The following is a 22,672-nucleotide window of genomic DNA, read 5'->3' as shown; positions in this document are numbered from 1 at the left end:
GTAAATTTTATATAAAGTACAAAAAATCCAGTGAAAAAGTGTATATTCCTTAAAAACAAAAGAATACTCATTATGTTAACATTGTATTTTTTTAGGATATGGTATCAATATGATTTTACATGTCTTGTTTGAAACAGTTTCTTCAATTTTTTTTTAGAATACGTCCATGAATTCTTTTTAGTATTTTGTAAATACAGTCGTGTGCTGCTTAATGATGGGAATACGTTCTGAGAAATGCATGTGAGGTCATTTTGCTATTGTGCAAACATCGTAGGGTTAATGTACACAAACCAAGATAGCAGTATAACCTATTGCTCCTAGTCTACAAACTTGTACAGCATGTTACTGTACAGAATACTGTAGGAAGTTGTAACACAATGATCAATATTTGTGTATCTAAACATAGAAAAGGCACAGTAAACATATGACATAAAAGATACAAAATGGTACAGTTGTATGTATGTGCACTTAAACCATGTATGGAGCTTGCAGGACTGGAAGTTGCTCTGATGAGTCAGTGAGTGGTAAGTGAATATGAAGGCCGAGGACATGACTGTATACTATTGTACACTGTAAAAATACTGCCCACTTAGCATTCAGTAAATCCATAAAGCAACTCAAGATTAAATCAAGCACAAGAGAAAATAATGCAATCAAGAGATGTGGTAAACACGAGATGTATGAGGCTTCTGGTGTAACATGCAAACCTATTGTTTATAAGTGGAAAGAGTACACTCTAAAATAATGATTAAAAGTATAGTATAGTAAATACATAAACCAGTAATGTCATCATTTTTTACCATCAGCAAGTGTAGTGTGCTGTTCAATACTGTATGTGCTATACTTTTATATGACTGGCAGTGAAGTGGTTTGTTTCACTAGCATCACCACAAACGTATGAGTAATGTATTGTGCTAGGACTTTAGGATGTCTAGGATGTCACAAGGGGATAAGAATTCTTCAACTTCATTGTATTCTTATCGGACCACTGGGATATATATATACCATCTGTCGTTGACTGAAACGTCATTTGCAGCACATGACAGTAGAGGCTTTTTGTGGTAATAACTTCTCTTCCCTCTACTGCTCTCTTCTTTCAGGGAATGACTGGTTTGCCAGGACCACCAGGAATGAGAGGAAAGCCAGGACCTTCAGTAGGTTTGAACTTTTGCTTTACTCTTTGTCATTAGTGGAATGCACACCATGGCATGACTCTTGAAACTTCTTAGTATAGTTTAAAAAGTGACATATAGCCTACCAGTCTGGAATTTCCTCTCTTAAGTTTTACAATATTGCTAATTCTTCAAGTTTTCAGCTCACATTCTGTAGACTGTTGGACCTCATCCTCCCCAGTCCTTTCATCCAAGCCAAAGGCAAATTTCTGTGAGCCCTAAAGATCTTGGTTGATCTATAATATTATAGACAGTGTTTAAACTAAACAATGGACTTTTAAGCCAGAAAATATAAAGTACCTTAAATAACATTTTAATTTTTCCAAATGTGTTTCATTAAGAAACATTCTGAAGACAAAAATAGCATGCACTCTCTCGTGGGCCCAAGTGTTCTAATTCCTCATCTTTTTTTAACTCTTTGGCATCAATTAGGTGAAAAAAAAGAATACCTTATATTATAGTTAACATGAAGCCCAACAAATTATAAAACTAAAATTACTGAATAATTAAAGTCATTTAAATAAAATGATTAAAACAAGAGTTGAAAGTATATCTCTGCATATTAAAATAATAATTATTTATTAATTAGTTAATTATAATAATTACCTAATAATAATTAGCTAACATTTACTGAGTGTTTACAAAGTACCAGGTACTATTATAAGGTCCGTAGCTCTAATTTGCTCTTTACAGCAATCATATGAAGTTGGTACTATTATTATTTCTCTTTTACAGATTAGGGAAAATGAGATGCAGAGAATTAGATCACTTGCCCAAGGTCCCATAGTTAGTTGGTGATCACCTGGGAAAACCTAGGTAATCATTTATGTCAGAGCCCATGCGCATAGCTGTTGTGCCATACTGTTTCAGGATTTAACATTTTAAGATTGTTTTAGAATTTTAACATTTATTACAACTCTATGAAGGTGAAGGTGACTACAAACAGAAATATACGTGTGTAGATAGATAGATAGATAGATAGATAGATAGATAGATAGATAGATATAGATATAGATATATAATTTTAGATATAAAATTACAATTTCTTAATATAACATTAAAATATACATTAAAAAAGAGTGTTGTTTCCCTGAGTTATTCGTCATGTTCCCTCTAACTCCTCCCTCCCATCACAGGATTATTTTTACATCAAAGGAAGCAGCATTCAGTTATAGAGCTTTTTATATACCTCATTCTTTATGACTTCTAAGAGTAGCAGTATTTCATATACATCTCTCAGCAATTATTCAACCAAAGGACAATATTTGGCATCTGTTTGTCACATTAAATGTTGGTGGTGAGCTTTGCTTCTACTAGCTTTATCACCCTGAACTCAGATCAATCCCAGTCAGCCATGTACCCAGACTTATACCCTGGAATCAAATCTCAGAAACTCCAAAGTACATAAATACGGGGTATAAGAATAGGTCGTGAAGCTAACAAAAATCTTCGTTTTTCAAGAATGCTTCTAAACCACATAACAGGGACTTCTCATACCTGCAGTGGTGGCCAAAATAAGACCCTATCTTTTTATATCTTCATTTTGCATAATGTGAGGGTTTTCTAACTTTTGATAATAAAAGGAAATGGTACAACATTTTTGAAGGCCAATATTAAGTAATATAAGTGCTACTAATATTGTTCTCTTAGGCTTTACAATTAAGTACTTGAGAAAACTAGAGTCAAATGTAATCCTTATATAAGACAAACCTTTTTCATGTCTCCCTTGCTCTTTGAGTCAATTTATATCGATAACGTGTTTTGGGAGTTGAGGGGAATCACTGGTCTGAGAAACAGAAATTTGGATTTTAGTCCCAGCCCTGATACTGACCTTGTATGCCCTTGGGCATTTATTTGATCACTGTGGTACCCAGGTTCTCATGTTTAAAATGGGAGTCAGACTATATCATCATTAAGGTTCCTTGCAGCTCTGTGACTTTTTGATATGTTTTCCCTCTTACCTATACTGCTTTCCAATATTTTTCTAGTGTAAACTAAGAAAAGGCACAGAGTCTTTTTCACCTTTTACACATTGTCCTAAAACACTTAATATTTTCCTTTTACTGGAATAATTCACTAGAAACTCTCATGTGGTTCTTTTAGGGCAGTGATGCAGTATGAGATGCATGAGATGGTGAGACTGAGGCTTTTACTTGCTCATTTATACCTCTTTGTAATACTCTAAAAAAAATTTATGTTAGCAGGGATAACTCTGGTAGGAGATAGTGACCATTTTTTGTTTTATGAAATCTTTGAGAAATATACTCTTGGGACTGAAGATAGGATAGAGACTTAAGAATTAATATTTGTGAAATGGCCTTGTCGTTAGTCTCTCATTTTATTTATCACTTGTTTGTATCTTATTAATAGAAAAAAATGTAGAGATTTGACCTGGAAACCTTTCCTACTTATGGAAAGAGAGACACCTGTTTAACAAAAAATTGCTTATGCAGAATCAAATATCATATTAAAAACAAATTATATAATGTAATGCATACCTAAATCATATTCTACTTTTGGTTTCCTCTTATCTAAGATGTTGTTACTAACATTGTTTCCAAATGGATCTAAGTATTAACAAGAAAGAATATTTTCAAGATAAAAAAGGAAAAGAATGCCCTGTTATGGAAGGCTTTTATTAATACATTCTGAGATAGGGAAGCTTTTGCTCTGCAAGTATTTAAAAATTAGAGAAAACTACCAATATGAAGTTGTTAAGAAATATTCTTTCCTTAAAACAGAGAAACAAAGACAATTATTTCATTCTTTCCTCTTTTATTACTAGAAATTTTTATTTCTAGTAATAAAATATAACTCAGTTTTTATAAAGGAGAATTGACATTCAAGGAAACTTGCAGTTGAAGTTTTTCAAAATGAAGAATTATTCTGCAGAGCAAACAAAATTATTCTACTATTTATGTTTTTAAATATCTGGTTATCAATAAACTTTTCTGAAAACAAAGCTCTAGGGTATGCTATTTTTTCCTCAAAACTTGTAAATTTAGCTTCTTGTTTGGATTTCGCCACTAGAGGGCCCCAGTGAGAACGCATCTCTATCTAAGAAAGGTGCTTGTCATTTTAAGAATTTAAGCTCTGATGCTGATAAGGATGGATTATGATTTTGTTTATTTAGGATAACTTAAATGAACTTTTGCAGACTATTTGATTATGTTTCTCCAGATTTGATTGAAGTAATTGTAGTGTGTACTGTTTTATGTTCAGATATTCTAGCACTATATGAGAATGGATTTAGTACAAGGAGAACTGTGCTTTACTTCTTGAAAAATGGATAAACCCATATTGTATGTTGCAATTTTATATAATCTGAGGCCTATTTAAGTCAAATTTGAAACTTTTGTAGAGATTTAATGTGATAGAAATAATTAATCCAATAGTTTTTCTCATGAAAACAAAGGTATCAGACTACTGGCCTTCCCTATTCTATACTTTCATCACTTGAGAACGTTGCCTGTCCTCTCTAGTTCCAGGGTTTCTACCCACTTCTCTCTTCTCCGACGCTGCTTTCCAGCCCTGATTTCACACTGTCAATCTGAATATCAGAAAATGGCTTCAGGGATGATGAAACCAAATCCTTAAAATTTTAATTAAAGAATCAAAATAATCTAGGAATTCTGTGTATCCGCCAGGAGATGAGAGAGGATGTGAAGGAACGATTAATGGTTATAAAAGTGATTAGTATTTAATGAGTACTTTCTATGTGCCAGGCACTGCTCTTATTAGCACTTTACCTATATTATCTCATTTAATCCTCACAGTGACTCTGTAAGAATATTAGTATTGTTATTATTAGTCCTATTTTATTAATGAGAAAATTGAGTCTTGGAGAGATTAAGCAACAACCGGGATTTAAAATCCAGGTGATTTTTAATTACTAAATCAAGCCCCTGTAGTATCAAAGGACAGAGGAATTTTCAGAGACAATCTTAGGACTCTGGTTATTTATGAAAGCAGTTCTTCATCTAAAGTTCGCTTCATTGTTGAGTCAGATTTTATTGTCTTATCTCTGGGTAACACACACACAATTTTCTTTCTTGATTTGAGCCCTTAATTCATTAAATTGTTTGTATCTCTAACACTGAAGAGTAAATACATATTAGATCGACGTTTTATTTAAATAAGTTTTCCACAGAGAAGGTTACAAATTAAGTCTTTCTGAATAATAGTTACAACTTAATATATTGAGTGTTGTTTGCTGAAATGTCAGTATAACTTTGTGTGACATAATATATTGAGTACTGTTTTCTTACCATATAGTTGTTTCTCTTTTAAACTGTATTCATTAAATTAATGTTTATACTTTTCTTCTTCCTCCCCACCCCCCACATTTTAGGGCCAAACAGGTGACCCAGGACCCCAAGGGCCATCTGGCCCTCCAGGACCAGAGGTAAAATGTTGGTGGGAAGATGATAAATGTGAAACAAAAATCATAGAAATTAAACTTAGTTGGTAAAACATGTTTTTACATAATAGGCTTAAGAAAGAGTCTCTCTGAAGTTTATATCTTGGTAAATAATTTGGATTACATTTTTTCTGTTATGTCGGGAGGTATGCAACAGTGATCCCAAGGAAATAGGAAAAGTATTAGCCACATTATAGTCTTGATTATATCACAGCTGATTTATTTGTTCTGCACAACTATTAATAACATATACTTGGGGTTCAAAATAAAATTTCAGGACATAAACTCCACTGAATTTTTAATGCAGAATGCTTCCAATTTTTACTATATGCATATATCATTTGGGTCTCGTATTCTACAATAAAGAAAATTTATTAGTCTTTACACGTATATCAAATTTGCTTGTATATTCTTTGAAATTTTGACTTGGGCTTAACGCTTGATGTAGAGCAGCTTATTTTTTTCCTTCAAGACTACATAGAACATAAGTTTCTGAGATGAAACATTTGAGTTTTTTTAAAAATCACTTAATAAGTCAAAGATATACCACATGGAGGTAAAGCTCCTGAAGGTCACTCTAGTTCAGAATGTAAGCCAAAATATATACATGTATACATTTATAAATACACACACACATCCAATTCAGTCACAGATGCAGCAGTAAAGCTGAGGAAATTAATTTGGCTTCAGACTAAATCAGAATAATAAAGTCCCCTAGTGTCAGAGCAGTAGGCGAGTTTTTAGGAATAGTTCTGTACTGATGCTTTCTCTCTCTCTCTGTAAACTTGTAAGAGTTACTTCTTATTCCGCAGCTGTTTTCCAGGGTTGACTGATTTCTTTGACAAATGCCGAATTTTACTTATTGTCAAATTTAAAAACACACTGGATACTTATAGTTCAAAAATCTAAAAAGCTACATCGTGTGCCTAGTTTTATTAATAGGGAAACAATAGCAGGTAAAATATAGCTATATCTTAATGTCATCATTCTGGGAAGAAGGAAAATGTTTTGGGTAATTAAAACAATTATTAACAGATAATGAAAACAATAATTAACAGATTAATATGTTTATCTTTTTTATGAGCCTACATTCTTTTAATCATATTTCATGAAAACCTTCCTGGAAAGAATTGTGTTTACCTGTCTTTTCATACTGAGGATACAGAACCTAATTTATCTTGTATTATCTTATAAGGTTGTTGTTATGAACATGGATTGTTCTGTTACAACTTTAGTAGGTGTGATAGGAAGGACTATGTCACTTCCCTGCTATCAGTATCGCTTGGCATCATCTTATTCATTTTTATAAAGCCAGGTTAAAGGATGCAAGGGCCATGTTTTTACTTATTAGTCGGTCTTTCAAAGATGTTTCTTTTTCTCTGTTGCCTTTGAGATTTATGATTTTCAATCACCATTCAAAACATTGTCTCACTGTATTTGCTTTCTGTACTTCTAATATAAGGTCCTGAGCCCTGGTCAATCTATGCCCATTCTTCCTCCTCACCTGTATGACATTTTTTTATAGGGCTACAGACATAACCTGTACTCTCTCAAGAATTGGTGCAAGGTTGTATTAGGAAATAGGGCCTAGTCCAAAGATCATAACTTATTCTTGATCGTAACAATATAATACGTAGGCAGTCATATATTCATCAACACTTTTATCCAAATCTTTCTCAAAATGAGGTTTTAAGAGAATTGCAGGTCCAAGAATTTAAAATAGTATGTTTAATACTATAGCAAGCCCAGAAAGTTTTTTCTTGTACAGTAGGTGAATTTTCTCAGAAAAAGAGTCTTATATCTTGTGCTACATTTAAACTGTATCCTGTAGGCGATGATCAAAGATTTTTCAGCAAGGGAATGAAATTGTCAGACTTGTGTTTTCAACGTATGTGTAACAGTAACACAGGCAAAAGAGGAAAGAGAGGTGGCAAGAAGGGACGGAGAGGTCACGAGACTAATTAAAGGCTGTTTAAGAGAATAATACAGGACCAGCACATTAGTGATGTGGATGTTTGGCAATAAAGAGAAGGATTGGCTTCAAGAAATAATTAGGAACTATAACTCACAGCACTTGAACTTCAGTTTATTCAGTTTGTGTAAGAGAGGAATAAATGACAATTTTAATATGTCTTGCTTGAACAGTTGGGTAGAATGTCTATCACCATACTAAAAATAGAGAATAAAAAAGGAGGAGGATGATACTCAGGTGGGTAGAGATAATGCTTTGTTTTTGAATTTATTAAAGCTGAAGTGCCTGGAGGACATACAGGAAATTAGTCTCCTAGGTGTATAGAAAACTATAGGCCTGAAACTCAGAAAAGAAGAGCGGACTAGAGATATGTATTTGTATAGTCATCCACATAGAGCTATCCGATGAAGCAATCGTAAGAGATGAAATCATTTAGGGAGGGTTGGTGAAACAAGATGAAACAAGGTTTGAAAATACCAGACCTGATACTCACCCCCAGCCTGCAGTCTCTGTCTACAGTGCAATGTAAGTTTTAAATTGAGAATATAAGGGCAGTAAAATAAACTTTGGTAGCTTAAAAACATACAGAGAAGAAAAAAGCACGATGGAAATGAGAAAATATTTGGGAACTGATTGAGAACAAGCCACTATAAAAATTTGAGTGTTGCACCTTAAAGCAACACACAGAGGGAAATTCAGACTTAAGTGCATTTCTCTATAAAACAAAGGGGGATTGGGAATAAATGAGTTACGCATAGCACAAGTATAGGGATTTGTTTCAAAAGGACAAAGAATTTGAAAGAAGTCAAATAAAATGGATTGTTGTCTCTATAAGTAGGAGACTAAATCCCAAGAGTAAGCAGCATGGGTGCATGCCGAAGGAGGGGACTACCAGGAGTTCTATGGAGAGTGAGCAGCAGGGTGACTGAGGACTCGACCTCATTTCCAAGTTTTGTTAAGAACCCAGCTGAGACTGAAAATCTTTTCCCCCAAAATATAGCTATAAAGTCCTGTATATTATGTTTGAACTGGATTGCAAAATTGAGTCTGAATTTCCTACTGGCCAAATCAAACATGATTCTCTTCTCCCTTGGTGAAAACATATTAATTGTTCAAAAACAAGGGCAGCGATTCATGGTATTGTGTGATTTCTACCTGTCAGTGTAGGTTGATATCATAATGCTAAAGTACTATTCAGTAAAAGTTATTGTGTTAGGGACCAAAATGATGACACTTAGGTATATGCTTCTGCGATAGCTTTTGTTAATTATTGGGCAATAAAAGTTTTCAGTTAACATCTGAAAATTTGGGATTAATATCGTCTAAATAGAACTGGGGCTGGGGTGTTAGCCTGAGTACCTTGAGCAGAGTACTTGGAGTTTTTTTGTTTTTTGTTTTCAATATGAATGTTTTGATGTATATATTTAATTTTACCTTTGTCTAAATGGCTTATCAATTGTCCCAGAAATATTAGTTAAGCAATTTGTCTTTGCTTCCATGAGTTTAAAATGCCACCTCTATCATATTCTAAATTTCCATGGCTCCTGGGTCTATGTCTGGGCTTTGTTTTCTATTTCACTTGAATGGTTGTCTGTTGCTGTACGTGTGTCACATTGTTTTAGTGATAGAAGGTTTATGGTATTTTTTAAACTTTATTCAGGAAAAACTGGGAATATTGACAAATTGTATATATTTAAATTGCAAAATGTAATGATTATATGTATGCATGCATATATAATCATTATACACACACACACACACATTGTGGAATAGTTGCCAATATCAAGATAGATAATACATCCATCACCTCACATAGTTAACTCTTTAGATTTCTTTTTTTGTTGTGAGAATGCTTAAGATCTATTTTCAGCAACTTTTAAGTAAATACCATATTTTCACTATAGTTGCCATTATATCTTCAGAAGTTCTTCTTCTTAGAACTGAACATTTCTACCCTGGACGTACATCATCCTATTTCCCCCTCCATCCCAGCCCCTGTCAACTACTGTTCTATTCCCTGTTTTTATGAAATTGGCTTTTTTGTTGTTTTCTCAGGTTTCACATATAAGTGATAACATACAGTATTTGTCTTTCTCTGTCTGGCTTATTTCACTTACCATAATGTCCTCAAAGTCCATCCATGTTGTTGCAAATGGCAAGATTTTATTCTCTTTTATGGCTGAATAATATTCATATATATATATATATATATATATATATATATATATAATTTTTTTATACATTCGTTTGTTGAAAGCCATTTAGGTTGTTTCCACATCTTGGCTATTGTGAATAATGCTGCAGTGAACATGGGGGTGCATATATCTTTCCAAGTTAATGTTTTTGTTTTCTTTGGATAAATACCCAGAAGTGGAATTTGTGGATCAGATGATAGCTCTAGCTTTACTTTCTTGAGGAACCTCCCACAGTGTACAAGGGCTGCCTTTCTTCCACTTCCTCACCAAAACATGTTATTTCTTATATTTTTGATAATAACTGTTATAATACGTTTGAGTTGATGTCTCATTGTGGTTTTGATTTGCATTTCCCTGATGATTAATGATGTCTAGCACCTTTTCACATACCTGTTGGCCATCTGTATATGTTCTTTGGGGAAAAAAAAACACGTCTATTCCCATTCTCTGCCCATTTTAATCAGGTATCTTTTTGCTATTGAGTTTTATCAGTTCTCTATATAAAGTGGATATTAACCCCTTATGATATGTCTGGTTTGTGAATATTTTCTTCCATTCTACAGATAGCCGTTTTGATTTATTGTTTCCTTTGCTGTGTAGAAGCTCTTTAGTTTGATGTAGTCACACCTGTTTTTTTTTTTTTTTTTTAGCTTTTGTTGCCTGTGTATTGTTGCCTTTTGTTACCTGTGTTGCCTGTGTATTCTCCAGAAAATCATTGCCAAGACCATTGTCAAGGAGCTTTCTGCCTATTTCTTCTAGGAGTTTTCCAGTTTCAGGTCTTATATTTAAGTCTTTGATCCATTTTCAGTTAATGTTTGTAAGCAGTGTAAGATAGTGGTCTAGTTTCATTCTTTCACTTGTGGATATTTAGTTTTCCCAACACCATTTATTGAAGAGACTATCCTTTCCCCACTGTGTGTTCTTGGCACCCTTGTCTAAACTAATTGATTCTATATCTGTGGGTTTATGTCTAGGCTCTCTATTGTGTTCCACTTATCTATAGCCAAGGCAATACTGAGAAAGAAGAACAAGTTGGAGGTGTCACACTTATTGATTACAAGCTATATTACAAAGCTATAATAATCAAAAAACTAAAGTTTTGATACCTTAAAACTTCATTTGTGATGGTACTTTGGTACCATAAAGTAATAGTACTTTGTGATATGTTTTAATGTCTGGAAAGGCTATAAGTCCTCTTAGCTTTTCTTTATCAGTGTTTTTCTTGCTATATTTGCATACTTGTTTTTCCATATAAACTTTAGCATCAATGTATCTAGCTTCATTAAAAAAGATTGTTACTGTTTTTATTGGGTTTGACTTACATTAAAGTAATTTAGGGAGCAGTGACATATTGATGATATTGAGTCATCCTCCTCAAGAACAATGGATGTCTTTCAAGTCTGCTTTTGTGTTTTTCAGAAATGTTTTAAAGTTTTCCTCATATAGCTTTTGTACATTTCTTAAATTTGTTCCTATTTTATCTTATTTGTTGCTATTGTAAATGGAGTTTTCTCTATTATTATATTTACTAACAAGTATACACACACACACACACACACACACACACAGAGTGTCAAAAAATGTATATATATTTTAAGAAAGGAAAACTATTAAAATTGTAATCCTCAATATATACTGATAACAAAAGATGAATACAAGTCACATTTGACTTCTGCAATTACAAGAGGTGCTCAAAGTGGTTACCATCAGTGTAATTTTAATACAGATTTTTCCTTTCTTAAAATGTGTATACATTTTTTGGCACCCTCTGTATATATGAAGATTACTGATTTCTGAATGTTAATTTTACATCGTGTTACCTAAATGGTTTCTTATCTTTGAGTTAGTTTTACCACTGATTTTCTAAAGTTTTGTAGACATGCTCTCATGTAATTTTCAAATAGAGATCATTTTAGTTCTTCTTTCTCAGTTCTCACACCTCTAATTTGTCATGTCTAATGTCATTGTAATACCTCTAGTACAGTGTTGAAGGGTTGGAAGTAGTGTACATCCTTGCTTTGTTACTGATCTTAATGTAAATACTGTAGTGATTCATCATGAAGTAAATTAAAATTAAAATATGCATATATTTTATCATCTTTAGAAGTATTAATCAATTCCTTTTTCTCGAGTGTTTTCTTAATCAGGAATGGTTGTTATGGTTTGTCAAATATATATAATATGTATATTATATATATTTGATATTATATATTATATATATTTGAAAATATAGTCAAATATTTGTTATATTTTCAACATTTATGGAGTTAATTATATTATTTTTCTTTTATATATTTTATATAGTATATTATAGTAAAGGATTTTTTATTAACTATTTTCTGTATAATGACTACTTCCATATAACTTCTATAATGGACTATTTTTATATAATGACTAATTTCTACTGCATTGTTGAAAAACATTTACTTGAAAAACATTTACTTGTGTTACTTTCCTAATATAATGCCAATTCTACTAATATTTATTATTACTTCATCCATATGTATAGGTGATATTGGTCTATAATTTTCTTTTTTGTACTTTATCGGTTTTACATATCAGTGTCTTATGTATTTCACTAACATCATTAGGAAGTCTTTATTTTTAGTGCTCTGAAATAATTTATGAAACATTGAGACTATCTTATCTGTGAAGCTTTGGTGGAATTCCCCTATTTAACCATCTGGAATTCATGTTTTTTTCATGAGGTAGTTCCTTGGTAACTGTATCTATTGCTTTTGTGAAAAATAGCCTATTTAAGCTTTTTATCTCTAACAGGGTTAGCTTTGTTGAATTGTTATTTCCCTGTGAAATGATCTGTTTCACTTAGGTTTTCAAATTTACTTCCATGTAAATCTGCACAATAGTCTCATGATTTTTAAATTTTTCTCTTAATGGTTACTTCCAATATGTCATTTAATTTTTAAAAAATTTTTATATTAATGCTTACGTTTTTTTCTTCATTAGGCTGGGTTCAGTATGTCTAATTTGATGTTTTTTTCTCCAAAAAATTCTGAAATTTTTTTTGTCTTATGTTTTTCTTTTCTTTATATAATTATCAGTGTCTTCTTTTATCTTTATTATTTCTTTGGGATTCTTTTGGTTTATGTTGTTCTTCTTTTTGAGTTGGAAATTTAATTTTATTTTCATTGTTTTATTTTTATTCCTGAAACAAGTATTATGATTTTCCCTCTGATCACGGATTTAAATGTATCCCATATATTTTTGTATGGGCTATTTTATTGCCATATTTTTTCAATATTTTATAACTTCACTTTGTATTTCCCTTTTTACCTAAGAGTTTAAAAAACAATTTTAAAATTTCTTTGTGGGAGAGCCTGTTGGTTTTAATTTTGTTAATAATTCCTGATTTTACTGCATTGTTATCCGAAACTGTTACTCTATTTTTAGAACTTAGTATTTTATTTGTGACTAATATATAATCACTTTTTATGAACATTCAATATGCACTTGACAAAAAGGTATATTTTATTATTAAATGTGAAGTTTAGTATATAATGGCTTCCTCTTCATTATTGAATGTGTTCTTTAGGTTTTGCTATATATTCACTTATTTTTGGCCCAATTGATTTGTCTGTATTAATGGGATGGACTATGACTGCTGTAGATCCAGTTTTTTGGGGGGCCACAACTGATATTCATTTCTCCCTCCTTTTCTATCTATTTTAAATTCTCCTCATCCTCAACTATCACCTCAGTAGGTCTTGGTGGCTTCTCTGGTGGTTTAATTTAAACATTCCTTACTGAAGAGCATGAGCTTTTGATAGAAATTCCATGAGGTGCCCAGTGTATTACCTGAGTTTCACATGTGTTCCTTCCTCCCTTTTTTGTGTAAAGCAGTCTTGCCCTCCTTTTGCTTTTCAGTATCAATTAACCATGCCAGTATGGTGACTCCTCTTTTTTGTTGCTCATGCCTTGTCATAAAAAGTTTAAACTGCCTGGTGGTAGCTATAACCTTTAGTTCAGTGGGAACTTTGCTTTGTCTCCTGTTAAGAAACAGCCCTTCTGGATAACAGGATCTCCAACCCTGAAGAGTCCTAGGCTGTGGGGACAGAAAGCACAAAATATAGTGTGTCAATGGGAGTGATGGTAAAGAGGACCACACTGGCTCCTACTCCTTGGTCCCCAGACTCACATATCCTTCCCAGTTGGGACAAAGCAGCATGCAGTGATCTCTGATTTAATAAATATACTGTATCCTAAAGGGTGGTAGTGTTGTTTCTAATTTTCTCTTAGCTGGTGCTTCAGTTATATATACATAACTTTAGAAGGCAGTTCCAATGTTCTTTGAAGGTGGCTACCTCTAGATAGTGCAGGATGGGTTAAGACCAATGGATTGTAGCACGGGTCCAATTTTGCACTTTCTTCCATGTACACAGGGTCTTCTATTCAGATGGTATGCTCTGTGGGGTTCCATACCTGAGGATCAGGCATTCTGTTATTCGCCTAGATCAGGGGTGTCCAAACTGCAGCCCGCGGGCCAACTATGGCCCGCAATCCATTTTTAATTGGCCTGCAGCAAATGCCAAAAATATATTTAGTTTACTTAAATAAACTAGGTGAGGCAATACGTACTTCACCTCAAGTGAGTGGCCCGGCTGTTTGTGTATTTTATCGCATATGTCCCTTGGTGAAAAATGTTGAAAAAAGTTTGGACACCCCTGGCCTAGATAGTGGTGCTAGTTGAAACTCTAAAGAAAGGAAAAACAAAGTCTTAACTAAAATATATATCAATCTTCGTGAAGATGAACTGCTGATACTTCCAGATTGAAAGGAGCCCACATGAATGCAACCTGTTTTTGATTCTCGTTTTTAATTGTAAAGGGAAAGAGTGCATTTGCCAAATCAATGAGTACATGCCATGTATGGGAGGCGTCAGTAATCTGCTTTACTAATCTGACACATCAGCTGCAATTGGGCCTGTATAGTCTGCAGTCATTCCAAGAATCCAGCTGATTTCTGTAGGGGCCAGTCTGGCACATAAAACAGTGCTCTTATAGAGACCACCACCTGGACTTATTTTAGATCTTTAATGGTGGCATTAATCTCTAACATTCTGTCCACACACAATATGATTGGCAGTCATATAGGCATGAGTGATTGCCTGATCCTCAGAACTCAAAGCTCCACCTAACTATAGAAGCATCCCTGCCTTTTAGGCTCCTCTTTAGACAATCCAATTCTAATTATTAATCTTTAACAGGTTTTTTGAGATACCTATTTTATGTTAATCACTAAAAAAAAATGCTGAGGTGAATTAGATTAGGTCTTGACCTTAAGGAGCTTCTACTCAAGAAATCAATATTCCGTTCAGATGATGTCAAAGCCTCTACTGTCTGTCTTTTTTCCAGATATCAAGATTTATTAGATTTGATAAATAAAATGTTAAACATAGATTGTTCTTTAAAAGTCTAGAATCAGTGTAGCCCTCAGAGAAAATTGTGAAATAGCCAGAGACTCTCCTTTCTGTATTCTTTTCCTCTGGGGCCTCTCAACTAACTTGTGTCTGTTTTTCTTTCCGTAATTTACCCTTGCTATCAAAGCCTGCTTTTAGAGAAAGACCTGATAAATATATTTCACTTCAAGCAGTAAATATAACAGCTAACTGTAATATAATCCCCTTCCAAGGATATTTACATTTCAACACTAAACATAAACCTGGAGCTAATGCAATGAGTATTGAATTTGTAGAATTTGGGGTGTCATTTATTGAGCATGCAAAAATTTGTGGTTGGTTAGAAACTTGATACTCCTCAAATTAAGCATAGCATGTAATGGTCGTCTACACTACCAAGACAAAACAAGACTGGCCAATATTTCTTGCTAGTGCCTTTTAATTTGGAAGCTCAGATCTTCATGAGAGTTGGTGAAAGCAAAGTACTCAAGTGTTGTAAACGCTATGTTATTTGCCATTGGCATTGAAGAGAACTGTTTATCATTAAAGATCATCTGAACAAATATTTCTTCAAACCAATTGAAAGGTTTTTTTCTTCTTAATATTGACTTATTCTAGGCAAATTATGAAATTACTATAACAAAGAAGTAATATATCTATGCATTCAGCTATTCACAGATTGTAAATAGTAGTTGTGTCCTAAGATAAAACATCACATGCTTTAAAACAGAAGATTAAAATTTTTTCCATACTCGTTCTTTCTTAAGAACATATGGAAAATGCCATATAGGAATCTTTTATATTTCGTTAAGCATAGTAATATAAATTTTGAGCACTAACCCCACGCTTTCTTTTAATTCTGGCAGCAAACCACTTTCAAATGTGATTGTAGAATAGTTAGAATGTTTGTTGATTCAGCTGCTAACATCCCTTTGCTACAGAGATTGCCAAATAGTTGAATTTTGGATGATGTTCTTGGTAAATGGGGCCCATTGTTTACTACAAAGTGAGCTGAGACCACTAATCACAGAGATACCAGAAGTAGCCAAGCAGTGGGTCCTATTTTTCTATCAGGGTGGTCTCTATTAGAGACAAAGACCAAAGTTCATTTGGAGAGTTTGCTCACATCAAGCAAAGGCATGCTTCTAAATGTCCATTTTAGCACCTAAGTTAACTTAACTGGAAAAAGCTAGCCTGTGGCCAGCTGCATTAGTTGAGATTTTAGTGCTGATGGATTCCTTCCAATTAAAGCAATTACTTCTTTATTATCTTTTATCACTTGGGGTTGGTTGCGTAATTTGGTGTTTTCATTTGTTACTCAAAAAGTGGTGCTGAATACGATGTCAGAGGGGTAGTAGATTGGGGGAAGAAGGTTATAACTTTGTGAGGGGTATAACTGTCTAACTATTACATTGTTTTGTACACCTGAAACTAATAAAAGAAAAAAAGTGCTAAAAGAAAACATCTGATTAAATCAGTCAAAAACATTGTTTCTTGAGTTCCTGTTGTGTGCAAAGCTGTGCCTAGTAAACACTGTAGGCTATATACAAAAATTACATATCCATAATTTGGAGAAATTTACAGTCTAGTTGGGAAAAACAAAATATATACATATGTACTGTTAGACAATGGATAATGGCATCATGTGAAAATTAAATGAGTAGTTATAGTTTGGTGGTAGTAGAGAGTAACATGAGGTGGAAGAATAAGAGAAAAGTTTATGGAAAAGAAGGATCTTGACTTAGACTGTTGATGAATAAATGGCTTTGCTAATTTTGCTGTACAAAATCTCTGAAAAGATAGATTGGAACTGTGGATAGTCATTCATTTGCATAATAAGCAGAAATGTGAGGGACTGCGGACAGCAACATGTTAAGTTAAATGTTGGAGGTATAAAGATGGGCAAGATACGTTTTCCTCCATGTGCTCACAGTTTTTTGGAATAAAGAAACAAATTCTTAGTTATTGTATAATTTGATAAGTGCTAAATACTCACATTTGCAGAGTTATATGGAAATATGAAGGAACAAGCTACTGATTCTAAGGGGAACCGGAAAGCCCTTAGGGATCATGTTAAACATAAGTTGGTAACAAATTGTATGATGAAGGAACCTGGGACAGGGAGTTAAGCAAGATTTCTAAGAAGCATGGTTGCTTGGGCAAAGATATGAGGAAATATTAGGAACTTTCCAAATAGAAACAGAGGGCAGGGACATTCTAGCACAGTTATATGAGGAAGCTATGTATATTTAAATAACGGCAAATGTTATAGTTCAGTGTTTCCATCAAGTCTGTTTCCATTAAAAGTGACAGAAATCTAACTCAAATAGTTTAAAGCAAAACAATCAGGATTGGCTAATAAAATCAGGAAGGCCAGTAGTGCATGTGCCTAGAGGTTGGCTGGATACAGCTCAATGAATATAATCAAGACACTCTCCATCTCTTAGCCTTCCTTATCTCTGTTGGTTTCATTCACAGGAACACATTGTGGAAAAGGTGGCCTTTGGCAACTCTAGGCTTGTATTGCCCTCAGAGTCAGTGATCTTAGCAAACAGAAAGCACTCTTCTTATAGCTCTCGAAAAAATTCTAAGTTGTACTCCAGCCAATCTGGTTTGGATTACATGATCATCTTTAAATTAATCACAATGTCCATGGGACTGGAATACTGTAATTGGCAAGATTTGGTTCATTTACCCAACCCTGGAAACTGGAATGGGAACCAGAAATACATGGACTGCAAATTGAAGAGTACTTTCCCAAACAGATGGTGAACAGATTAAAAAAAAGAAAAATGCCCCCTGCAAGTCAAGTCAAATCTTTGGCTCCCATATCTACATATACCTTTAGTTCCACTTACATAGTTTTTAAAGTGCCTCTGGTAACATAGTACAGCCACCCAACACAGTAGATAACCCAGTATATGGGTCAATTATTGCGTACAGCTCCAAGTCCAGGCTCTTGGAGTAAGGTACATTGTTTTCAATGAGGCCTAGAAATAGGTGTACATCTCAACTAACTAGTATATGATTTTAGAAACAAAAGATAGGCACAATATTTATTCCATTTGAGAAAAAAAGAGAATGGGAAACAACATAGAGTGGCTCAGGCCCGTAGCTATGCATTTAGAACAAAAGTAGGCAATTGATATATGCCAGTTCCTCATAACAATATAAATCAGCCTTTTTAATCACCTAACTTCCCATTTCCTGGTGCACACACATACACACATACACTGAAGGGGGGAGAGTCTGAAATAAAGAGTTTCAACAATATATAGTTTACGAACCCAGGGAATATTTTTGTTCTTTAGTGTATATGTTCAGTGCCAAGAACTATGCCTGCCTGACACGTAGTAATCATGGGTTGAGTGAATTGATATTCTTTAGTTAAGACACTCATAAAAATTCTAAATGTGTCAACTATATAGACGTTGCGTTCCTAAAATGATACTTATCTAAAGGTAAGTATTAAATCATAGTCATGTTATTCCCTCCAAAACAATTTGGACTCTGAGCTTCACTAATTTTTATCTGAGGATAAGTTCTCTAAGGATCTTCAAATGATTGCAAACTGTTGTCTGCCAAAAGCAAATGGTTATCAAAACCTCCCAATACCAATTAACTTTTTGTATTACAGTTTTATTGAGGTATAATTTATATACAACAAACTATATATATTTAAATTATACAATTTGATAATTGTTGACATATGTGTAACACAGGAAACCATCATGAAAATTAAAATAGTGAACACATCCATAAAACCACACAATTTCTTTGTTCACCTTTGTAATCCTTCCTTTCTGTCTGTAATATTCCTCCCTTCCCCAGTCTCATACCGATCTATTTTTTTGTCACTACAGGTTACCCAAACCTAGGTACCATGATTCCCCGAAAATAAGACCTAGCTGGACAATCAGCTCTAATGCGTCTTTTGGAGCAAAAATTAATATAAAACCTGGTCTTATATTATATCATATCATATCACATCACATCATATCACATCTTATTATATTATGTTATAAGACCCGGTCTTGTATAATATTAAATTATATTATAAGACTGGGTCTTATATTAATTTTTGCTCCAAAAGATGCATTAGAGCTGATTGTCTGGCTAGGTCTTATTTTCAAGGAAACAGTATCAGCTAATGGTCAAAATAGTTTATTTTAAAATTGTAAGTTTAATATAGTTTTGTGTGTATTTCAATAGAATAAAAGTGGACTTTGCAATTGACTTTGTAGATTCTATAAGAGTGACTTAAAACATACTATGAATACTATTTAAACAAAATCTTATTTAGTACAAAGAGTGAATGCTATATCATAAGGAATTTTATTGTCTTTGCTGTTTGTGGACTTTCTCTGCTTAGTTTTTAGGATGCTACACATAAATGAAATTCAGCTGTGCTATACTTACTACTCAAAAATATAGAATTACAAAAGGGAAAATATATGAGCAGCAATGAGCATTTGCAAAGATTTTCAGCAACATCATAATGAAAAAAACCTGGTTTTGAGGGCTTTTTGATCTAAAACAGCAAAAGAGAATGAAAGAGAGACAGATACCTAGATAAATTCTTTATTTTGTATTTATTTTTCCAGAAGCTCACATTTTCTGTTTGTGTTTTTCTCAGAAGATAGAACAATTCCTTAATTTGTGGTTGCACGTTGCCTTTTGCTAAAGTTTAGTTTCTGTAGTTTGCTGGGACAGTGAATTTATTACTTTTGCCCTTTCTTTTTCTTCTTTTTTTTTTTTTTTGCATTAATTTTGGGATAGATTATTCTCACTCAGAAAAGGTAATTTTAATCTTTTTTGTAAATTACTTTCCTACTTGAACTTACCATGTTACGGACATGGTATGTACTCCCACAAATGCTAAAGAACAGACTCTTATGATTGTTTTTTGGATCCATGTCTCATACAAAATTCTCCCCCTATAGATCTTCTGTCCCCCTTGTATACTTTCTTTTTTGCATATGTGAAATTAAAATCCTACATGTATATATAGAAGCTATGGTAGTTAATTTGGGTTTCTTTCTTTGTTTTTTTGGTTTGTGTTTTCAGAAAAAGGGTAATTTTTGAAACTGCATAATTGAAAATATAATTGTTCAAACAATTTATTTTTAATTCGGTCATTAATTCAGGCTATCAAATATTTATTGAATGTGCTGTATGCCAGCACCGGGCTAGGCTTTGCATAACTTTGTCCTTTAGCAATTCATAATTTATAGGCTGCCCTTTATTAAATGATTTATTAATTTTATCTTTTCTTAAAATGACTATTTTTCTAAGGGATATATTCATCTTTTTTTCAGACTTATAAACTACTCAGAAGATAAATTTAAGCCAAACCATATTGAGTTCTTACGTATTTAAATCACAATGGATATAAAAATCAATGAAAATTTGAAAACGTTCGTGAGAGTTAAATGGCCTAAATGCTACTCTTATCTATACCAACAGAGTATTTTAAAGCTATCTTATAAAATATCAGAAATGTTTAGATTTCCCAAAGTATGTATTTTATTTTCAACCTGTTATTATAATTGAACATACTATTATGGCCAAAACAACCCCAAGTCTGAAGTTGACTGATTTTATCTGGAGAAAAGTTCAATGAATAAATTTTATTTTCTCTATAAAGGTCTTCAAATCATTACAAATTGTTGCCTATCAAAAAACAAATGATTATCTAAAACACCCAATACCAATTACTTTTTTCTACAGCTTGATTGAGGTATAATTGAGGTATTGAGATAGTTATAATAGGATGAATATATTTAAATTATATAATTTTATAATTTATCATGTATGGATAACTTGAGAAACCACCACCGAGATCAAGATAGTGAACATATCTGTCAAACTCAACAACTAACTTGTAATTTCTCCCTTCTGTTCTTTCTGCCTCCACCCTTCCCCAGGCTACCACTGATCTGCTTTTTGTCACTATAGATTAATTTGCATTTTTCTGAAGTTTTATATAAATGAACCCATATAGTGTGTACTCCTTTTTGGTCTCACACATTTTACTTAGCATAATGTATTTGAGATTCTTCCAGTTTGCCACATTCAGGTTGTTTCAATTTACTGATACACCATAATTACTTCATCCATTGGATTTATTTATTTTGTGGATTGTTTGTTCATTTTTAACCAGAAGGACTATATTTTCAATAGTAATCAGAGACTTTATCTCTCTCCTTGGAGAACTACTAAAGGGCTTAACATATGTAGTAAAGCATCATATACTTACTCCATTAGGACGTTCTAGCTTCTAAGCTTCTGACTACTGCCAGAATAAGAATGACAATACTTTACTTTTATAATTTCCCAAAAAACTAATGGAATCTGTTAGTGTTTTGGTTCCCAGGTTTTGTTTTAAAAATGTGTGTGAGTTAGTCTTCAGCCTTTAACAATTGGAGAATAATAAAACATTGTTTTACTGGAAAGAATGCTGAGTCACTCTTTTCTGTGCAGTAAACAGATGTGAGGAGCCCAAAAACAGAAGACACATTTTGACTTACTATTTTTAAAGCTTCTTCAGTTTTCTGCTTCTTGATAAAAATTGAAGATTAGACTATTTCTATTAAGAAGGCACCAGATGCAGGATACAAAAATCAATATACAAAAATCAGTTGTCTCTATGCACCATTAATGAACTCTCAGAATGAGAAATTAAGAAAACAGTCTCATTTACAATTGCATCATAAAGAATATAATACCTAAGAATAAATTTAACCAAGGAAGTTAAAGACCTGTACACTGAAATCTATGACATTGACAGAAGAAATGAAGACACATATAAATGGAAATATGTTTTATGCTCATGGATTGGAAGAATTAATATTGTTAAAATGTCCATATTACCCAGAGCAATCTACAGATTTAAGGTAATCCCAATCAAAATTCCCATGGCATTTTTCACAGAAGTAGAACAAACAATCCTAAATTTGGATGGAACCACAAATGACCACATATATCCAACACAATCTTGAGAAAGAATAGCAAAATTAGAGGCATCATGCTTCCTCATTTCAGACTATATTAGAAGCTATAATAATCAAACAGCAAGATAACGGCATAAAAACAGACACATAGATCAATTTAACAGAATTGAAGCCCAGAAATAAGGCCAGCCATATATGGTCAATTAATCTATGATGAAGGAGCCAAGAATATAAACAATGAGGAAAAAGACAAGTCTCTTCAATAAATAGTGTCGGCAAAACTGGACCCTCTAGTTTATACCATATAGCCCAGGGGTGTCAAAACTGCGGCCAGCGGGCCAACTGCGGTCCGCAATCCATTGTTAATTGGCCCGCAGCAAATTCCAAACATATATCTAGTTTACTTAAATAAACCAGGTGAGGCAATACGTACTTCACCTTGAGCGAGTGGCCTGGCTGTTTGTGTATTTTACCGCATATGGCTCTTGGTAAAAAACGTTGAAAAAAGTTTGGACACCCCTAATAGGCATACCTCATTTTATGT

General features: G+C 33.2%; 1 protein-coding gene across 1 annotated transcript in view; it reads left to right on the top strand.

The window, feature by feature from the left end:
* Window positions 1–22,672, top strand: part of COL24A1 (collagen type XXIV alpha 1 chain) — a 303,518-nt gene that overhangs the window by 94,621 nt on the left and 186,225 nt on the right. The window contains exons 18-19 of the mRNA XM_033113285.1: window positions 1,101–1,154; window positions 5,524–5,577. Of these exons, the coding sequence (XP_032969176.1) occupies window positions 1,101–1,154; window positions 5,524–5,577 (108 nt within the window). The remainder of the gene's footprint in view (window positions 1–1,100; window positions 1,155–5,523; window positions 5,578–22,672) is intronic.

The sequence above is a fragment of the Rhinolophus ferrumequinum genome, chromosome 9 (genome assembly GCF_004115265.2).
Source record: "Rhinolophus ferrumequinum isolate MPI-CBG mRhiFer1 chromosome 9, mRhiFer1_v1.p, whole genome shotgun sequence".
NCBI lineage: Eukaryota > Metazoa > Chordata > Mammalia > Chiroptera > Rhinolophidae > Rhinolophus > Rhinolophus ferrumequinum.
The sequence above is the reverse complement of the archived record's forward strand: the minus strand, read 5'-3'. Positions and strand labels throughout refer to the sequence as shown.